At 32.7% G+C, this 21,773-nt stretch overlaps 1 protein-coding gene across 4 annotated transcripts; it reads right to left on the bottom strand.

The window, feature by feature from the left end:
• Nucleotides 1–592: 592 nt before the first annotated feature.
• Nucleotides 593–18,889, bottom strand: side (motor axon guidance molcule sidestep). 4 transcript variants are annotated; one of them, XM_015316058.2, is made up of 13 exons: nt 16,942–18,889; nt 9,462–9,675; nt 9,210–9,342; nt 5,603–5,809; nt 5,136–5,246; nt 4,831–5,046; nt 3,498–3,794; nt 3,288–3,418; nt 3,045–3,204; nt 2,654–2,956; nt 1,868–2,323; nt 1,560–1,769; nt 593–1,279 (listed from the first exon to the last, which is right to left on the bottom strand). In XM_015316058.2, the coding sequence occupies exons 3-13, from the start codon at nt 9,265–9,267 to the stop codon at nt 1,236–1,238; spliced, it is 2,193 nt and encodes a 730-aa protein (XP_015171544.2). In that variant the 5' UTR covers nt 9,268–9,342; nt 9,462–9,675; nt 16,942–18,889; the 3' UTR covers nt 593–1,235. The 4 variants fall into 4 exon arrangements, with proteins under 4 accessions (XP_015171544.2, XP_089028011.1, XP_015171543.2 ...); XM_089171885.1 differs by having other exon boundaries at nt 5,603–5,814; nt 16,942–18,888; XM_015316057.2 differs by lacking the exon at nt 9,462–9,675 and having other exon boundaries at nt 5,603–5,814.
• Nucleotides 18,890–21,773: the final 2,884 nt, after the last annotated feature.

Here is a 21,773-nt window from a genome sequence, read left to right as displayed (position 1 = left end):
CTGTCCTGTTTTGTGATATGATTATTCTGACGTTGATGAGGTTTACGTTAATGGACTGTTGGACTGGTCTTCGTGGAAAATGTTCGGCGAATGACCATGAATGTAAAGCAGATTCGTTCACAAAATTATTGTAAAAAGTTTCGACAGAACGCAAGCAGATCGATGGTTGCCACAAATTTGAATAGACGCTTTTTGAAATTTGCACGATTATACTATTTTCTATATATATATGCGCTCAATCTGCATACATGTAGATTGATTGCGGCGTTTAAAATAATTGACGCGATCGAAAGTGCTCGAACGCAACTGGTCGAACGACTTTTATCGAGTACTTTCCACTAACTGATTTTTCCGTTCATAGACCGTAACTTGACTCAATTAAATCGATTATTCGTATGTGTTTATTCATATAGTACTTTTTGAAAGTAGTTGATCGTATTTATTAACGTGTCGGTTTGTTCATGCAGATTTAATTATTTCTTGGAAATAAAAACAACTGTTATAATTGATAGAGAAATTGTTGAATTTTTATTTGACATAATACTAGATGTGTAAATTTAATTGAAAAGAATAGAGTACTGTTATTACGATCTTCATAATGTACAATGTATTTTATTATTTAATTATTTACGCAAAAATATGTACATAGTTGTATATAGAAAATCAAGGTAAATTTTATCTACACGATACTTTTTTACTATTGCTACACTAATTGCACTTTCTTAACGATAAACTTATAATATACTTGCTTTGTTGAATGAGGTATAACGTTTTATAAGTTACTTACATCTAGAGTACGCTTACGACAAAAGAAGGAATTACGATTGGAATTACAATACGCATGTATCACGAAAGCCGTGGAAAAATAAATGTACATTGATCTTTGGCTAAGCGATTTATACTTTTGTTTTTTTTATATTAATTTATTATTAATTGTATTATCTTAATTATCACGCCTAATGTTAATATTATAATGTACAATTAGAATTAAAATATTGAAAATATTTATAGTGTTTATTAATAAATTTCACTTGTTGTCGACAGAAATATCCTGTACAATATTATAATTTTCTTTTTAGGAAAATAATACTATCTATGCTAATACTTATACTTCGCGACTTGATCAGAAATATTGAGAAAATTACTGTTATAGATTTCATTTTCTTAATTAAAATACTGGTGATACGATTATGCTTTCGCAAGGAAGTCACGTAGCTCGTTTCAAATTTTTACAATTAGACTTGCAAATCGACTTCTACTTGTTGCAAAATATCTGCATCTGTAAAAAAAAAAATAAATGTTTTTATTTACTTCGTTTAATTCATAATTTTCTTCGTAATAATCTCATAATTTTTTAATTAAATGTTTTAATCAATATATGTTTATAAAAGAAACTTTAGAAATTTACCAATTTCTCCAAATCATATAATATTTTGTCTTTTGTAGGCAGTATGCCGAAAGTTTGTCAAGCGTGTACCTGTTTGTTCTATTTGCATCTTATATTGCACAGTTATATACGATGGTTTAAAATATTAATCGAATAATAATTTATAAATTACCGTTTCGATTTTCTTCGACGTATAAGCTTCTTCTCTGCGAGTGTCTGCCATCGGTCGTATACCTAATTCTAGGTTCGATTCTTTGCGCGGATATATAAGTTGGCCTAGTGAAATCGTCAGGACTAGAAACAACGGGCCTATTGGATCTTCTTCTGCAAATCACCAATCCAATAACTACACCGATGGATACTAAAATCAACGCCGCTACACCTACATTTAAAAACAAGGTAAAAATATATTTAATTGTATTTTAATACAGAGATGCATTCTAAAAATCTATTGTTGAAATCTTTTCAGAGTTTTTCTACCTATAAAAGCGATTACGATGATCATGCTTTGTGAATCGACTTGAGGAATTGCTTTCTTTAAATCTTCGAGGAAAATACCAGTGCTTTCTAATTTTCCACCAATTGGTTCAGCAACTTGTACGTGTTTTAGAAGAGCGGGATCGCTTCTTCCACGTCCGTTGACTGCATATACGTAGAGAGTATAATCATAGCCTGGTTCGAGATCGTGAAGTCGAAAGATAGGATTTGGATTTATTTCTTGATATATAGGCGGTACTTCGCTCACTACACCTTGATCGCTCTGTGGCGTTTGAAGAGTTTGTGGAATGACCTGTACGATGCCAGAATTACCAAAGGAACTGCGAACTTCCAAGAGGAAGTGTTGTGGTGAACCACCGTCCGAACCAGGAATACAATTTACTTCTAAGGAAGTGCTTTCGTTGTGTAACGAACAGTCCATGGGTGTTTGTGGCGTTTCTACAACAACAAAAAATATCCTAATATAAAGCTTCATAAAAAAAATCGTTTTTTAAAATTAAAAATAATCTTGTATTTATCTATCATAACAAAATTAAATTAGGTCAAGAATTGTTGGTCATCTACTGACAATGAGTAATCTGTATTGAATAATATAAACATTAATAATTTTAATGTATTCAATTTTATGTTACAGATACTTGTATCCACCTTTAATGAAACAAGAAAGTAAGAATTTAGGTAGCAGGTAACAAAAATATTTTTGTAGGTATGTATATGCCTATCAGGTTAGTCATTTGATCAACTTTGTTGATGAATAATAGTACTTACTTGCCGGTATTACGTTGAACAAACATGGAAGCCTTTGCCTTCCTATACTGTTACTAGCCCAACAAGCGAGAGTACCGTAATCGGTATCCGCATTGGGAGTGTAATCCAGTAAACTAACGAGGCCATTATCTCGAACTCTTGAATTTGGTAGCGGTAGGACGTCGCTTCGCGTTCCATTGAAGCTCCAGGAAAATCGAATCAAGTCGTCTGGATCTGCTTCGATTTCGCATCTTATGGTCACCATTTCACGTTTAGCAGCCATTATTTCTCGCCTCTCATAACCCTCTCTACATCTTGGAGCATCTATTCGCATTATCGAATAGCTAGGTTTTTATCTTGGTTTTTTAACAATTATAAAATTATTTTTTCTGTTAATTATATAGCAACTTACACTTCATGTAAATAAGAATAGGTGGACTTCGTCCTTGTCCAACAAAGTTTCTAGCTTCGCAAGAATATTCACCAGAGTGGTCGAGAGTGAGAACACGCAGAGTGAGCGTATTTGAGGATATCAAAATACCGGCACTCACGTCGTGCTCTAATCGTACATCCTGAATTAAAAATTTTGTTCTTTATTATTATCTCTAATGATTTCGTTTCGAATCAAAATTTATTGCGGAAGAAAAATACTTACATTATGATACCAAATAACTTTTGTCGGTGGAGGATTGCTCTGAATATTGCAGATCAATTTCAGATCATCCCCTTCTCTTAATGTGTCTAGAATATATCCTGTTGCTAGGTGAGCCGTTAGAACTGGTGCGTCTATCAATTAATATTATAAGAAATAAAATTGAAAAATTTCTAGATAAATCGAATTTCAACATGATTTCTAATAACTCACAATGAACGTAAAGAATTTTCGTTTCTTCGAGAACACCGCCAGGAAATCGAGGATTTTCAGCTTTGCAAGTAAGTTCTTTTCCATCGTCATTTTTATTAAGAGTAAGAACGATCTTGCTGACGGTGGAATTACTTCTTTGAGTAATAGAAACGATAGGATCACCGATCACCTCGTCACCTAATCTCCATATAATTCTGGCAGCTGGAGAACTACCCCAAGTTTCACATTTCGCTCCAATCGGATGACCGGCGTACATCTCTTTGTCGCTTAGGGTAATTTTCACCACGGCAGGTTTAACTTAAAAGAAAAGAAACGAATGAATGAATAAAACAATTTAACGTACAATATCATTTAATTTAATTGTGAAAATAAATCTCGCATGATATTTCTTCAAAAGTAAATTTTACGTTTCATCGTAATTTATCGTTTTTTTTTTTTTTTTAAATTAAAAATTAATTCTTTGAAATCGGTAGTATGCTTCATCAAATAGAAAAGTATTTTTACAGGAAACGAAATTAACGATCGAAAAGAAGCGTTCGTCTGGTCGGCATTTGAGGCGTGTATTTTTATATTCGACGACAATTCTACGAAATGCAGCCGCCAAAGGAGTTAAGGAGAAGAACGCGCGAAACCGCCGGAATTCGCTTTGCTTCCGCTGCGGTTCGCTTGCCTCTCCTAAATTTAAACTTCTTTCTTCGTGGTCGCATAAAGCTTTTTCGCTGATATCATCGTAGAAGAGCTTCCACGTTTCTACTCGTCAGCAAGTTCAACTAAATTTTTCTTCTCAAGATATTCGCTTACGTCGGTGTAAATGTTCCTTTCACTTTCGATCGTAAAGATTGTCGAAAGTGTGTGATCCGATTATTTTGTTTTTTTATTATTATTTCTTTTCTTCCCTTTTTTACATTACTCAAAAATATATAACGTCAGAGATGCAATGAAACGAAAGCGAGATATTTCTTTTTTTACTACAAAGCAAAAAGTTGAAGATAGTTCCGTTCCGAGTGCCCTTTAGAACGTGCTTGAAATCAAAGGAGTGACCTTGGAGGGCGTCATAATTTGGTCTTTCTAATTTTAAATTGAGAAATCTGCATTAGAGGTTAGAAACGGCATTTACAATACGTTTAGCTTCGAAAACGTACCTTTGAATACAACCAAATTATAGAAACTTCTACGTAAACAAGATAACCGGTTAAAATCAAATGAAACCTTTCAATATTTTTCTATTTCACATAAATAACTTTACTCTCCAAATGGATAAAAAAAATATCTATTTTGATTCAATGGTTTGTTAATATCAAAAATGTACATATTATTTCAAATAACTACTTACGATAAATATCAAGAGGTACTTCTCGAATGATAGGTTTCGTCATAGGCGCAGATTGAGCTCTACACTCAAGTTTTGTGCCCCATAACGACCGAGTAATGTTGCCAATGAAGAGATGATTTATTGTGAATTTGCTCAAGGAATCATCTGTTGGAGTGTCGACTACACCGTCGAGTAGTTCACCGTCCTTCCACCACGTTACCGATGGTTTCGGTTTTCCTACAGTTGAAAAATCATTCGATATTCATTTGAGGAAGATACTTTACATATTTATGAAACGTAAGCATGAATGATAAATATAGTTTTACCTCCAGAAACTTGGCAGGTCAAAAGTAGACCATAACCCTCGAGAAAAGGGCCGCCTATCCCAGTTACCTCACGTCCCTGCGCATCGTATATTACTGGTCTCGTCGGTTCCTCTGAAAAATATACAAGGGGTCCGCTCTAATGATATTTCTTGGAATCATGGTTATAATAGTAAGATCGTTTAGCATAGAGTAGATTTTAATTGCTTCCTATTAACTTAAGCAGACACTGACCCGTGTGATCTAACACAATTTTACGGATCAGATTAAAATCTTTAATTAACTTTTATTTATTTGTCCTTTGAAAATGTCAATTATAGTTATCATCTACGTTTTAATTTCAAACTTTATTCTAGATTGTACGAATAATTATAAATATACTTATAGATATAGTCGCGTCAACTCTCTTTTATTATTTTTGTTAAACCATCAACAGTTTAAAACACGTAATATTATACAACTCTACTTACCGACGAGGGTGAGATTTGCTCTGAAATTTCTTGTTGGAGAGTCGACAAAGTCAACTCTACATCTGTATAAACCCTGATCCTTATATTTGACTTTGGTGATCTTCAATTTTGATCGTTGACCGTCGCCCACTTGAAAGTAAGTTCTCCTTCCAAGGTCGTCGCTGTCGGCCCAATGAAATGCGTCGCTTAAGTTACCGCTTCTTGCATCTAGGCTATGGAAAGTTTGTTATGAGAGAAATATCAAGTATCGTTATTATTTTTAGTTTTAGAAGTTTCATGATAAACTCAACTTTTAATATCTAATATCACTCGTTTAACTCTTAACACCTGTTGTATTTTTACTTCAAATCTAATAATCTTTAAGAAAGATTGGATTTAGAGTTACTTCCTATTCGTGCTAAAAATTATACGAATTGCAAGAAAATTGTGAAATTTTCCAGGAAATGATTTCATGGATACCATCCAAATTCGATAGAACTTATATACCAGAGTAAACAGTATTACCATAAGCCCGGTGAATCTTGGTGACTAACTCGCAAACTGGTATCTATTCTAGGACGGAAAAAGGATAGTTGGCAGGCTGAATGCTCAGATTTAGATTTGCCGCTTAGGACTAACGCGTTATGCAATCTAAGCAAGAAATCTTTATGGTGAAATGACAAGCTTCGAAAAAGACAGGAAAAGGTAGAAATATACAAATGAATCGAAACAAACATGGTGACATTCTTCAAATTCTTTTTCTTATTTTTCTTATTTTTGAAGTTATTATAAAAGATAAAAAATCATTTTCGTTAAAATATTGAAATTCATGGAACGTAGTAGATTTAAACGTCTTCACAAAGTTGTGGAATTGATACAAAGCGAACGGAAGTTCTTTCTAACCATACTATTAAATATAATTGTCGAGGAAAAAAAACAGAGAGCGTACGTTTCGACGCAGTTTGAAACGCCTATTCGTCGTTCCATCTTCTTCGTTTTTTCCCTTTTCTTTTTCTTCTTTCCCTTTTACTCATCTGCTATGCCTGTTTTTCATCGAGAAATTCTAGGTCTCATAGGCAAGCATCGAATGAATAAACAAAGCCATAAAGTCTATGCAAAAGAGAAATCTGTTTTCTATACTGTTTAAAACGTCACCTGTTCGTTACCCTTTAATAATCTTTTTATTTTATTTTTCTTTCTTTTTTCCTACGGTTCCTATGTTTATATGTGAGAAAAATTCAGTTAACTTTACTTTAAACCAATTATTAGAAATAGTGATATAATTTTTATCGTTTCTAGTTAGCTTAGAATAATTTTCTATATGCTAGTAAGCAATGAATATAAAAAATGTTAGGTTAAATAAAAGGGAGCTATGACATTTTTGAGTTAGGAAATGTATTTATGTATTTACATACGTATATTGACAGCTGATAAAAACACACCAGCCCATTTTATATATGTCAATATCAGAATCTCTCTTTTCACCAATTTAATCCTATTCAATAGTATGATTAAACATTTTAAATGTGTATCCATATATATTAAAAATTTTATATATTATTTATACAATGAAAAATGTAATATCTCTTGAAAAAAAAAAACAACATATATGAAAAATAACGAGCCACGAAGTAAAGTGGTTTTCCATTTACAAATAATTATTATATTTTTATTTCCATACATCTTTTATTACAAATAATTGTTAATTTTTAAATGAATTGAGAGCAGTGCTTTAGTAGTTTTGTAATTTATTTTTATGTACGAAAAGATGTGTGTACTTTTATCATTGTTTTTATACATTTCCTTCTAAATAAATAAGATAATTGAAAGTAAATGCAAAATGAAAGTTTTAATGAGATAAAATTAACTAGTAAACTATTATTAAGTGTTCTGCTATATATACACATATTTATAAAATACTTTAATATATAAGCTGTATACATATTTGTAAACTTTCTCTTGTAAAACGTTTCAGAGTGAATTTCATAAATAGTATAGTAAAAAACAATTTTTTTCTGACTGTATACGAGTATTTAATGATGCGCGAATGGCGACACGCATGCCTATAGTTTTTCAACAAGTTCTTTTTCTTTACGATCGAAGTTACTTCGTTTTCGTAAATAAACTCGTTGAACCTAACGTCACGTTTCCATAAACGCGTCAGACGAAAACGCATGTTCGATAAGTTTGCTCTATTTTTGTGATTGGTCAACGTTCACGAATTTCATCAACCCAATTTCCATCAACGCTTCCGATTAACCAAATTCTTTCAAAATATATCAATATATATCACTAATCTGACTTAATCCGTTTTTTTAATGACCGCTTGGCAAGTGGTTTAATTGTATCTTTTATGTGAATTTTTATTCATTAAATTGTTCTATTTTATTGATTACCTAAACATTTGATATATCCGATTTGACAATTTAATATTAAAATACTTTTGTGCAGTTTTTCTGTTTCTCTCGAAATAGAAAAACTAAGATACATATTTTGTCGGTCAACAGTAGTTATTTAAATTTTTAGCAAAAAATGCTACTTCTGTTTATTTTCCTATCAAATATCAAAAATAGTGATATTTATTTACCAACCGAATACTCTACTGTCAGATTTTTCGTATAAACAATTTTGTATAGAAACTTATTTAGATGAAAAATACTGAAAATTCTGATATTACTTATAGAACGAAAATCAATACGTGGTAGTAGTTTGTTTAGTTACAAGTTCAAGTCGTGTCAAATATTATGTTTTGTAATGATCTTAGAAATTTAGATAAAAGATAATATAGAGAGCCGTACGATTTGAGACCGCTTGTTTTAGATTGTGAGATATTTCGAGATGCAGCATCAGAACAATGGTATCTCCCAATAACGCTTGCTTGCGGTCAGTACCCGAGTATTATGAGCTTTGAAAAAAATCTTGTTGTGTGAATCATTTTCTAACTTCTACGAAATCAGGAAGACAATGCAGGAATCTTAAGTGATGCCAAAAAATGTCTTATTTCTCGTAATCACATATTAATAGTCAAGAAAGAAATATATCTTGACACTTTGATAAATGATATTCTCAGTAGACATATATGTGCAGTTAAAAATAATACCAATTTATATCAAATTAAAATAAAATATATCATTTTACTTTCTCTTCTAAAGGATTTACAGTCACATTTTTAAGAACATTTCTCACATCTATCCAATACCACTAAAGAGGCCTCGCCATTTTACCAAATCTAAAGTCAACAATATACAGATCTTTTTTACTTTTTTCCAAACGAGTTACATATCCATTTTATTAAGTCAATTATAGTGATTTGACAAAAAAGGGTAATCGTAAAGTGGCTAGGTCTTTGAATAATTAAAACAAAATGGTATTCATAAAAATGGACAAAATAATATCAGTTTCTAATCTGATAAACGTTAATATTTTTAGTGTGTACGATTATAGTAATAGTTTTTCAAATAATTGATAAATAATTATTTTATATGAAATTAAAACACGAAGATATTTATAAAAGTTGATAAATTATCATAATATCAGTTTCAAGTTCTGTAAACTGTAACATTTAGAATACCTTGCAATCGTAATAAATTTTTAATTAATAAAAATTAATTGTATGTTGTAAGATTACCTGTAAAGAGGTATGCCAGCACTATCTCTAAACCAGAGTACCATGTTAACAGAATCATTAGGAGTGGGAGGTGTTATGTCACATGGTAATTCAACGTCATCTCCCTCGTTGGCCCATATCAATTTGACAGGTGCTGTAAAGAAAAGAAAATAATATCAAAGTATTATTAAGAAAGATAAAAAGATAAGGTATGTATTGGAATAGAAGGTATAATACTAGAAAGGAATAAAGAGTCACTTGTCAATGGCATACCAGAGTGTACTTTAACACCAAGTTCTCACGCACGTGGTAGCGAACAACGTCAAGGATCATGGCGGTTTATCGTTTCTATTTCCTCCGCGTATCGTGCCTCATAACATCTTCGTGAATCTAAGTTTAAATCGCGCTCGTGCGAAACACGACGCGACTCAGAGAATCGTGTATTGAACCTAGATTCATCATTCTTCTTTCAAAAGCAACCTCCTACCTGAGAGAATTTACAAAGGTAACTTACTTGAATACAAATTTTCAATAAAGATTTTATGTTATTTCTTTGTAGACGCGTGTATGTAAATGATCTCGATTTTGTGAGTATAATTTTAATTTCGTTAAAAGTGTTATATAAATAGACGAAAGAAATAAAAAGAAAATTTACAGCTCTTAATATAATAAGATCATTGATCGTTGGATGATGAAAGAATACTATCTAAAGTGATGGAAAAGAATAAAAAGAAACAGCTTCATTAAAAAAGATCTTTACTCGAGGGAGTAAAATTTTCAATGAATTTGATTTCTCACGATGTAAAATATTCATCTGCATAAAATTTTCGGGCCTCCTTCGGATATAAAGGTAAGCACTTGATAAATATAGTGTTAGATAAAAAGAAGAAATAAAACTTGGCAAGCGTTTACTTCTATAAATTGAAGAGAAAGGATATATTTGCATAGATTTTGGCAAGAATTTATGCAACATCCCCCGTTCAACATTTAACCCGAACAAACATATTTCCTTTTTTTTCCTCTTACAACTGCGTCATAAAAAGCTGAAAAATTATATCAATTTATAAATTGTTTATTCTGGGGAAAAAATTACTCAATTTTCTATTCATTTACTTCGAGAATCGTAAAAATGCTTAGTCACATTCTACGTGATGCATAATCGAGGAAAGAGATAAACTTTAATTAAAGCCAACAAATCTTTTGTACGTATCATACAATTCATTAAAAATAAGTACAATTGGTAGTAATAAAAATAAGGTATAGAAAAAAAAAATAAAAACAACAGAAGAGGTGCACTTTAAGACAAATGTTGGAATAAACTTTTTAAGAGACAAGAAATGGGGAAAAGCGTGGAAAGATTAATTTATTGTAGAAAAACGTTTTGCGATGACAATAAAGAACATTCTCGAAGGATTCTCTCACGGTATACATAAAGGCGATTCGTGTAGGTACTTTTATTTTTCCTTCGCCGCGTCAGCGGTTCCGGCTTCGTTTCCTCCCTTTCCCTACATACAACTTCTTCGTCCTCTTTACTGAAACGCGCTGCTGACAGACAAAACGACCGAAACTAGTTTGTCGTCCCGACAGGACGTTTCGTCGCTTCGCGAAACCTTCCTGCTTCTTCTCTCCTCCTCATTCTCCTCCAATATCCACCCTCTTGTCCACCTATTTTCTCACAACAGAGACAGCGAATTCAGTTAGCTTATTACAAATTTATCTTCGGAGTGGATCGATTATTCGTCTTCCTTTTTTTTTGACGACAATTTCTTACAAAAACTTCAACTCGTTTGAAAGAAAAGGAAAAGGGGAAGAGAGCCAGGGGTTGCGCGTGCAAGACTTGACAATCAACAGGAACCTACATTTTCCGCTAATCAAGATTAACCAAGACCCAAGTGGGTGCTTTTCATCCTGTCCCTTTTTATCTTTCTCTTCTACTTTTACTTGTTTTATTTTTTATTTTTTTTATTTTATAACCCTCTTGACCCAGATAAAATCCCAGAGACATTCGGGTTCGTTTTCTTTACTTGTTTAAAATGTGCATAAAAGCAATGTTCGATATTAACAAGATTTTATATGCATATACTTTGAAAAAGATATCTTCGACAAAGTAAAATGTAGTTATGTAAATAATAGTTTTTCGAAGGATAACATAGCTATTTTTGTATCACGTTCGTTGTGAAACCATACTTCCGCTGACTCATCTATTTTCGTATGCGTTGTTTTAGTCTCTTTTTAACTCCTTTCTTTCTTTCATTCGTTCTTTCTTTCTTTCTTTCTATCCAGTTTGACATAGCGGTGTGCAAATCTACGTTAAATAAAATTACGCGTTTTAATTCTTTTGAAGTTTTTCTTTATTTAACTAAATATCTATCATGTAGATATCCGAGGAAGAACTAAGAAAAGAAAAGAGATGACCTGCTTTGATTAAACTTGACTTTTATATTTTTCTCTTCTTTGTGTTTTATGTTAAACTTATTATTTCTCGTTGTTTAACTTTCTCGAATCATTATTTTTTTTTAATGGTTTCATTTTCTTTATTTTCTCACTCTCCTTCTGTTTCTGAATATTTTAAAGAAAATAAATAATTAACTATTCTTAATATCGTATAGATATTCTATTATTTAAATTCTTGGAAAAGGGACAAGATTATTTGAGAATGGAATTTAAAGGATCTGTGATAGTTATTGGAACGTTTAAAATAGGTCTGTCCTTCGCAAGTATGTCTACCTGCTACATTCCTCTACCACTTCCCTTGTTTGATTCTAACTGCAAGCGACCAACACCTGTTGCCATTCCATCCGTAAGAAGTACAGTTTTCCGATAAGACTTCGAGTAGCACAGAAACGTCGCACATCGAATCGATGCTTCTTCTTATCCATTTAGAACCTGTAACTACATTTTCTTTTTTGACACGATCTTTATAGGTGTTCTAATAAAAAATTGTCAAAAGTCAAATGATTCGTCTGTAATAAAATATTTTATTTTAACATTAGATAATTTAGTGTCAGTAGCAATGGTATAAGAAATTTATCAATTAACAACGTTAATTGAATCGTTTCTTTTATTCGTTCTTGTGGATGTGCAAAGAAAACACTCACGACTGCAAATACACACTTGAAGTGGTGAGAAGAAAGATTTATCTTCTACACAACCGACAGGTGGTTACTTAGATTTACATTTCCTTATTTCAGAAGGTACACTATTTTACGATCATTTATCTTTTTTAGCTGGAAAATAATTTCGTTTACACAAACCACAAATTAATCTTTTCCGTTGATCATTTTTTCAGTTTCTTCCGATGCTCTTTCTCTCTTTCTTTCTCTCTCTTTTTCTTTCTTATTCTTACCCTCATCCTCTCCCTTATTATCCTCTCCTGCCCTTTTATCTTCTTTTTCTCTTGGGTGCGATCCAGGTTAACGTCGGTTTTCCCTTTTAACGAATCTACTTTTCGTGTCGTGCCGCAAGGGCTCATGTAAAAGAATAAGGGCGTTTACATGACCGTTTTGTATGTTAATCTAATCAATCATCTAATTCTTTACCCTCTATGGCTTCGCACATTCTATTATGTCACTCATCATTTCCACCACTTGTTTCACCTATCGAGATTAATATTTCGACAATCTGAACACGGTTATCTACGCATTTACATATTTACGCGATTCGATTTTCACTTGTTGCAGGGAAAATATTGAATATTTTGTCTTGTTGTTATGTGATAAATTAAAGGATGGGAAAGTAACGTTTTGATAATACTTCAGCTAATATTATTTAACGTTGAAGTATATTATCCTAGAATTTGGAAATGAGCACACGTAAAAAACTAATCGTTGAATAAATTACTAAAACAATCGATAATGTTGTAGGAACATGAAGTTAATTGAATAATAAATATAAAGATCTAATTAGTAAAGAATTCAATAATATTACGAAAAATGGCACAAGCTTATATATCTACGTTTGAAAATTATTCATCGATTAATAACGCAGTCGATAAAGATCTTTGTGAGCAGCTGCAAAGCAGATGGTGCGTTTTCATAAAGAGAGCCACGCGTTTTTCCTACAATTTATTATTTAAACCCAATCTAGATAATCAAATTTTTGTCGGAACAAGTCACAAATTAAATTGTATTTTTACGTATGAATGGACGAATTATTTTTGAGTTTTGTATTACGAGACTAAAATGCATTTTGATAAATAAACTCTTAAATCATTTTTTCTTCTATGAAATAACTAATTTTTTAATAGTTTATATAAATTTGGTTTAAATTAATGATCATCCTCTCTCTTTCTTCTTTTACCCTTTGAAGTAAGCATTTATATACTTGAGAAAGTTAGAGACTAAATTATTCGGTTATGAACCATTTTCATAACTATAGCTCAACATATCAACTTTCGGAATAATCATTTGAATGGAATTACGCTCGACTTGGTTTGATATAACCTTGGCTACGTTTGTAACGCTGGAATAGCATTCAATTACATGGGCAATCACTCGTGTTGATTTACTAACTTTATTACTTGGCGCATAAAATCAAACGAAAAGCATTTACAATTATATAATACTTATTTAAATTTATATGAAAAAAATAAAAAGATTAAAGAGAAAAGATATTTAAAATTTTAAGATAAATATTCGAGAAAAATTAAACGGGATAAAATTTCAAACGACAAGTAAATAATAAATATAACAAAGATTTCTCGTTCTCAAGCTTGTGTTTTGAACTATATACGTTTTCATTTACCAGAAAACCTTTTGCAATAAATCCCTTGCTACTTGACTTTTAACTGTTCAGCAAATACAATATCTATTTACCATATCTTCTTGGGTGGCATGCAATCGTGATCAATAAATCGTTCTGAATATTTTGATTACGGACAACGGCTAAATCGGATGGAATATTAATAGAATAGTCATTTCCATTTTTGCGATGAAAAATAAATTTCAAATATTATTGAAAATCATATTTAAATACGATCTTGAATAAACAAAAATTTACACATTTTTCAAATGTATTGATATACAAACGTATATCATTTCGTTATAGAATTTCCCAGATGGCGAACGATCTTTCTTTCTATATAACAGGGGCGACACTCGTCTTTTTTCTTACACCCGCTGAAAATAAATCGTGCAAATTCTTTCGCTTCGAACTTGAAGCCAGCTGAGTTCTCGAACTTGGTATGAAATCCAAGGGATTGGTGCCGAAAATAAACTACGAGTAGAAGATATTCATCGATTCGTCAGAGCTCCTTTGACATTTTATCTAAACGAAAGATCTTTCTAATATCCAAGGTTATTATGCAAAATGATATCAAAGAATTCGAGTAAAAAGGTCGAGTGTGCTATAATTAAAGGCGTTCCAATTACGTGTCTCGTTCAATTCTTCAAATTTATTACGTTCTTTTTTTTTATCTAATCCAAGATTATCTATTTGACGTATTTAACGAAATATAATACATTTCATTTTCCTTTTCCTTAAGTTTAACCGAGAAAATATTTTATTTGAAAATTATAAGATGGTAAATTTAAAGTAGTAGCGAATTCATAACATGGAATTCCAAGTTAACTTCTTTACGATCATGAAATGCTTAATATTTGAATTACTATTAAATTAATAACATCAAAGAGCAATTTAAATATTTAAATTACATCTCTTCTTTCCGTAACCTGTTTGCTAAAATAAGCAAATGACGAGTGGACGCGCTAAAAATTCCTAGCAGAATATTTTAATTTTTTCTTCTTTTTTTTTTTTCAAGAAATAGGATATCTTGCCGTCGGCACCAGAGATTAATAATGTAATTACAGTCTCGGTAAATGAGCAACGTCGCGAACCTTGCCAAATCAAATCATCATCCGTCCTGTCCTATCGCATAGAGTCAATTCTTTTTTTTTATGCATCTTTCGTTATACGAATCGAACAGAACGTTAAACACATGACTTTTTTTGATCAAAATAATTCTTTTTTTTTTTACCACTTACCGAAAGTTATCAAATATATTTTCGATTATAAAATTTAACAAAATTGTAAGCCAACGATTGGTGCTCTCAATTTGAACAATTATTACATCTTCTAACATTCGTTTTTCTTTGCATCATGTTATATTATTGCAATCTTGTTATGTATGCAGTGTACACATAACAAGATTGCAACTTGCTATGTATGTGTACGCGTACATGTAAAATTTACGAGTAAGTGAAAAAAACTGAGAACAACTGCTGAGTATGAAGAATGGAAAGCAGAGTATATAAAAACTCACGTACGATAAATCACAAGAAATTCAACGAGTAAAATGATAGTAGATGCAATGATAACAATTTGGACAACACTTTTCCATGATAGTTCCACAAACAAGGGTCCACAACATCTTTACTACTTACAAGGCTCATAATCATGATACAGTTGACAGCGCATAAATGCTGTAAAGATTAATTAAACATTTCCAACTATGAAAATAAAGCTTTCTCATCTAGGAAAAAATAAAACCAATTAATAATAATATAACTAAAAATGTATACTTTCTAGCAACCATATATACATGGATTTAAAAAAAGTATGAATGAACCTTTTAATCACTTTGTGCTCATTTCCATTCCAAAAATTATAAATTGTAAGCAGCAGGTAGAGATCGCTATGATTTTTTTTTTTTTAATGAAATGTGTCATAAATTTAAAAAATAATATGGACGCTGTTGCGTATGGAAATTGGTTTTTACGTCCATCAATTTGTCGCAAAAGATGGTTATCGTACCAGAAAAGCTGAGTGTGACATAAAAATCTACAAAAAGCTTGTGTGTGTGTGTGTGTATACTTCATAAACACAAAAAGCAATTAACCATATTTTCTTTTAATAAATGAAAGTTCATTTCATGGTCTTGAAATCAATGATTCACGAAATTATGTTTAGAAAGGAAATTTCCAAAATTTGGTCCGACGAGAACCTCTCAAATTTTAAAAATTAGTTTGCTTCTTTTTTCTTTTTAATTATGTGAGATAACATCTAGGTCAATATTTGATTCTCAACTATTTTCCATTATTTTTAAATGAAAAAATTTACATTTTAATCTTCGAAGTATGTTTTTTCAGAGAAAGGAAAAGTTTAACCTTATAAATGAAACAAATATCTCAACAATACAAAAATAGAAAGTAAAAATAAATTGTTTCTTTTTATTGGCTAAAATAAATATTTCGAACCTCTCCTTCCCCTAACCGGTTAAATTTATTTCGTTTTCATCAAGTATTAACATTTAAACGGGTTCGTTTAAAATTCACCGAGGAAAATATTTCCAATCGATCAGCGTTCTATTAGAGAAAAAGGAGAGAAGCTTATCTAAACATTATGTGTTCGGGTTCCCGCGGTAAGGAAAATAGTCGTAAAGGCAACGCTATTATTATCTTAAAAAGTGAAAGTAGAACGTTAGAAGAGAGTGAGAGAGAGGTCTATTCTTGTTGTAAGACGTAAGAGAAAACAAAGCTTCGGTTGAAAGTTTTCGAAGGCGAAAAAGTCAGTGGGTCGCGAATGCGAGCCCGTACGCGTGAGTTTATTTAAATCCTTCCGGTTTGCGCAGCGTAAAGTGGTAGAACGCTTGGTGCTAAGTTGGTAGTTTATTTAAAACTGATCGAGGGTCAGTGCTAAAGGCGACTCTCGTTGGTTCGTTAATCAATAAATCGATAGATATTAACTGTAGTATTATTGAACTAAATGGAAATGAATTAGGCTAAACCATATCAATAGAAATAAGAATAATTCTAACCTTTGCTTTGAAAGGGACTTTCTTCTTGTATAGGAGTTGCCTCGGAGGTTTGTGTTTTTAGCAATGTTAGAAATATCAGCAAACTCGTTGATAAGGTACCATGTCCGATCGAGGAGCGCATCTCGAATCAAGCTCAGGTGTTTTTGCCAATGTGTGAAACACCACCCCCACTACTGATTTTCCTCATTCGATTGATGAACATTCGAGCTACAAGCTCGAACGAATCAACGAGAAGGTTTTCTCTTGATAAATTCTGGACGTACTCGATTTTCCAACGAATACACCGCGGTCGACAAAATCGATCGCGAGCTTTCGCTCTTTTCGCAAGATCTTCCTTTCATTCTTGATAGTGCTCTTTTTTCTTTACGGTATCTTATTTAGTTTTTATTCTCATTTAATACAAGATCCAATACTTACGAATCCTATCATTCACGTTTTCGATTTAGCGAGAACGAAATTATTCGGATAAATAGATCTCGAGATTTTTCGTATTTCGAATGTACGACATTTTCAACGAGAGTTCGTTCCTGCTTTATTCTCTATTTGTTTGTTTTTTTGTTTCTTTTTCTTTTACGATCCTCGTAAGCCTTTTTTTCGTAAAGATGTTAGATACTGGCTCGTTCCCTCACACGTGCTCGTTATTACGCCGGACACGTCGCGGCCGACTCATGGAATCTTTTTGATTAACAAAACGAGCCGTCGCACTTTTTGTCCAACCAACGGACCTCTCTTCTTTGTCCCCTTCCTGCTCGTCCTCTCGCTTCAATTCCCGTTCGGCAACCCTTTCGTATCTCCCTCGCAACGGCCTGATATTTCCTTTAGCTTAGTCAATACTTTTTCGGTCCTTGTTGGAGACATCTAGACGCCGACTGTCCCTTTCTTTCTCCCTTTCTTCTCTCGAGAGTTTACTTTTTCTTTTATCCTTCTTTCTTCTTTATCTTATTTCTTTTATTTTATGTTTATTTTTTACTTTTTATTTTTTTTTATCTCTCTCTTTTTATTCCTCTTCTTTTCGGTGCTTTTCTTCCTCTTCTTCTTCTTCTTTTTCTTTTTCTTCCTCTTCTTTCACGTCCACCCTCTCTTGCAAGAATCTCAACTTTGATCCCGTATCTCCGAGACGAATAAACCTTTTATTCTTATTTGTTTCTCTTTCAACGCCTCTTCGCGTTATTCTTAGATAAAGTTATCGTTTTTTTCCTACCAAAGGATCGTTCAATTTAGATCTACGATCAGGTGGCTAAATCTTCAAGTAACCCTTACCCTCTTCTATTTACATTTCTCACAATTCTAGAAGAATTTTGCTGTTCTCGTATTCTCTCTCCCTTTCTCTCTCTCTCTTTCTCTCTTTTCAGTAGAACCGTGCATCGAACTCTGAAGATTCTCTCAATAGGATTTCCTTGAATATCTAGAATCGTTAAACGAGAGCTAGGTTGGTATATTGCTTAAGTCTTCTCACCGTTCTTGCCACTACCGAGAAAACATCGAAACGTCACTTATTTATATCTCCTACGGAGGGTTCACGATAAATCCTGGCCGTTTTGTCATTGGTCTAATGCTGGAAAAAGTTGGCAAACTCCGAAAGCCATGGGATGACACGACTAATCATTTCGAATTTCCGCCCTCGCGGATAAACGTCTGCTAGGAATTTTTAAATGTCCTTGATGCTTCGTTCTTCGTGCCAAAAAGAAAAGAAATGAAGTCTCGTGATCGTGAAAATTGTTATCGATATTCTTCAAATTGATTCAATTTCGATATTGGAATTCTTTGAAAAAAATGTAAAAAGTCCAAACGCGAATAAAATTCAATGTTATTTTCTTCTCTTTCTTTTTTTCTCTCCCTTTCTACTTTTGAGACAAGATTCTCCTTGTCGCAACGGCAACGACTGGCACGAAACTAAAAGCAAAAGCGAAGACACGCGTGTAGTCTCCCCCACTGCTTACCAAAGAACAGCCTCCGTAATCGCGTGTGTGCCTTGCACGCTCGTTCGCGCGCGCACACACGCACGCACATACCTCGTGGCATTCTCGACCAATCACAACAGACCGATAGGGATATTCCTACGTCGCGTGCTCCTGGACATTCCGAACTGTAAGTAGTTTTTTTTTATTCTTTTTTTCCCCACACATTTTATTATATTTTTTAATTTAATTAAAACGTGAACGTATTAATATAAAATATTTAAATAATTTCAAGTATCGTTGTTTAATTAAACAACGATAATAACATTTGATAGTTTAATAAGTTTGTGACAATCTATAAAAATATATTTTATGGATATTTTTAATATAACTCTATTTACGATACGAACTTTACGAGCAATCCCTTGTACCATCAGATTACACGGAACATTTATGACGATTTATAAATATTTATTTGTAGTATATTTTTAAATGTTATATCCATTAAAACCTAACAATAAATATTATCTATAAAGTCATATTAATAATCGGACAAAATTTTTCGAAAAATTCAATATAAAGATACGAAGTAATTTTATTAGAAATGTCAACATTGAAATTAAATTCGGTGCATTATCGTTAAAAATGAAATACGAATTTTTCTATAAAAATCGATTAATCTTGTTTTCCGATACGTTAGAAAATCTCTGCGCGTCTCTACACGTCATTCCAACGTTTAATATATCGCTACAGATGGTAAGAGCGTATACACACTCACGCGCATGCTCAACTGAGGAGGTTCGAAATACGCGCGTTCCGCTTCGCCGCGTGCCAAGGGACCTATCTTCGTTTCTCTCTCGCTTTTTCCTTCCCGCTTATTCTCTCCCTCTCTCTTTCTCTGTTTCTCTATCCCTCGTGTATGTTTCGGACGAAGGGAGAGACGAAAACGAGTGCGCCATGGTGGAATGAGCAATTGCGGGGTGAGTTTCTGGCATATCATGATACACCCGATTACGCGGATCCTGAATCGTACAGAAGAGAGAGTGAGAGAAAATACTGAAAGAAAGAGAGAAAGAGAGAGAGAGAGAGAGAGAAAGTTCGACACTCGTGTCCGAGGATGTAACCTTTTCTTCGTAAATGAAACTCAGGAATATGTCCGCATACAAAGAGACTTTATTTATCCTTTGATAATTGATAATTTTAATCGATCAGTGATAAGAATCGTCGAGTTAGTTATTACATATACTTGAACAGTTTTGTATTACTGTAAGTTTTGATAAAGAAATTCAATATTTGAAAAGGGTCTAGTGGAAAAGAATAATAAGCCAGAAGAAGGAAAAGAGTACGCATTAAAAGTTTGAGTACGACGTTAAATGGATAACATCATAGAGTTATGGTATAATGGAAAAAAAGGGTCAGTATTTGCTTAGTCCATTTACGTGGCGTTAAACAGTAAATTTCTTCATTGCTAGTGTATTCGGTCGAGTACTTTACGTTAGCGCAAGAACAGAAGACGAGCGTTAATTTACCCTTCGCGAACATTGGGTAAATAAGACGAAGAGGAAATATCGATTTCATGTCCCACTCAAAATGGAATTCTCTTTTGTGACTAAAGTAGAGAGGATATCGATTTTTTGTATTTTCCTAACAAAAAAGCTCCAATAGTATTTTTCTTTTTTATAACTAAAATAAATTTATCCGCTTCCAATAGAATTTACTAATACGATGTATATATACCTACATGCATATGTGTATGTATAAATGTTACACGCAATCCTTCTTCTATCTATTTCAGGTATCCTGGGGTTTTTATCAATGTTGTCTTTCGAACGGCAACGAAACTCGAATTTGTTTTTCATTACAAATTCACCGGCCATGTAAGCACACAGTTTATCCTTACGTTTAATCCGCTCGTTCCGACGATTTCTACGAAAAAACTTCACGCTTGTATTATTTCAGGATTGTTTTGAATTAGAACGAATCCTTCGTTTATTTAATCGTGCATATGCGTTTGCTTTCTCTTACCTTTCCGTATAACTTTGAAACGAGATACGGTTCATTTCTTTTTTACAAAGGCTCTTATCGAACTAACTGATCTCACGTTATTCTCCAATACGTTGTGATTGATCCTTTATCTCATATATTTCGAATTTCATATATGCATTATCGACGTGGATTTTCATAAAATGCTGACAGATTGTAAGGAAAATAAGTAGAATTTATTTCTTTCCACATATTGATCGTAGATTTTGAAAATAATTCCTAAAAGCCAACGGATACTGACAATACTTCGATATCGGCGCGTGCGAAACGCGTGACGTGATTTCTTTATCGTTCGAGTTCTATATAGAATTCTTCACGTGTTTAGAATCTCCTAGAAAAATCTTCGATATATGTATATATATATACATTTAGAAAGAACGACATTCGTTATCTTTAAGCGACATGAATGTATTCAACGAAAGGTTTTTCATTGTTATTCTCTATGTGTCTTTTTCTAGCTAGAGATATCAACGCAATTTTATTCCTTTTCCTATAAGCAGTCCCCATGGATTTTGTCAAAGCCGTATCGAGCTCGTGCGATCTTCGCTTTACCTGTGTGCTCGAGATATATTATATATTTTTCGTTTGTCTGCCCGTTGATGTACTTTAGTATTGAACTTCGACAACGTTCTGTTTAGTTTGAGAAAGATGAAACGAAAGAGAGAGAGAGAGAGAGAGAAAGGAAGAAAGATGGAGATCAATATCTTCCTTCCAGACCCTCGAATAAACTATGACCGAGTTTAGCCCTTCGAAGGATATAAATAATAGAATTAGAGATGATACCTAATTGTTACGAATAGTAACAAAATTTATGACTACCCGTAGGTGGTCTTTATATGGCTTATTCGATATCCCGCTTGGAAATTGTTCGTTTGTGTTGAATGTAGATAT

The sequence above is a fragment of the Polistes dominula genome, unplaced genomic scaffold, assembly GCF_049000335.1.
Source record: "Polistes dominula isolate Pdom_NZ unplaced genomic scaffold, Pdom_raw_medaka contig_73, whole genome shotgun sequence".
NCBI classification, from domain to species: Eukaryota; Metazoa; Arthropoda; class Insecta; order Hymenoptera; family Vespidae; genus Polistes; species Polistes dominula.
This window is presented reverse-complemented; position numbering and strand designations above follow the sequence as displayed.

What these genes read in the sequence shown, in the direction of transcription:
- side (XM_015316057.2), bottom strand. Translation starts at nt 17,062, where the DNA reads ATGCGCTCCTCGATCGGACATGGTACCTTATCAACGAGTTTGCTGATA. An exon ending in GCTGGCATACCTCTTTACAG is followed by an intron (nt 5,815 to 9,209) that starts GTAATCTTACAA and finishes AACTTTCCATAG; the next exon opens with CCTAGATGCAAGAAGCGGTA. An exon ending in GACCTGCCAAGTTTCTGGAG is followed by an intron (nt 5,047 to 5,135) that starts GTAAAACTATAT and finishes TTTCAACTGTAG; the next exon opens with GAAAACCGAAACCATCGGTA.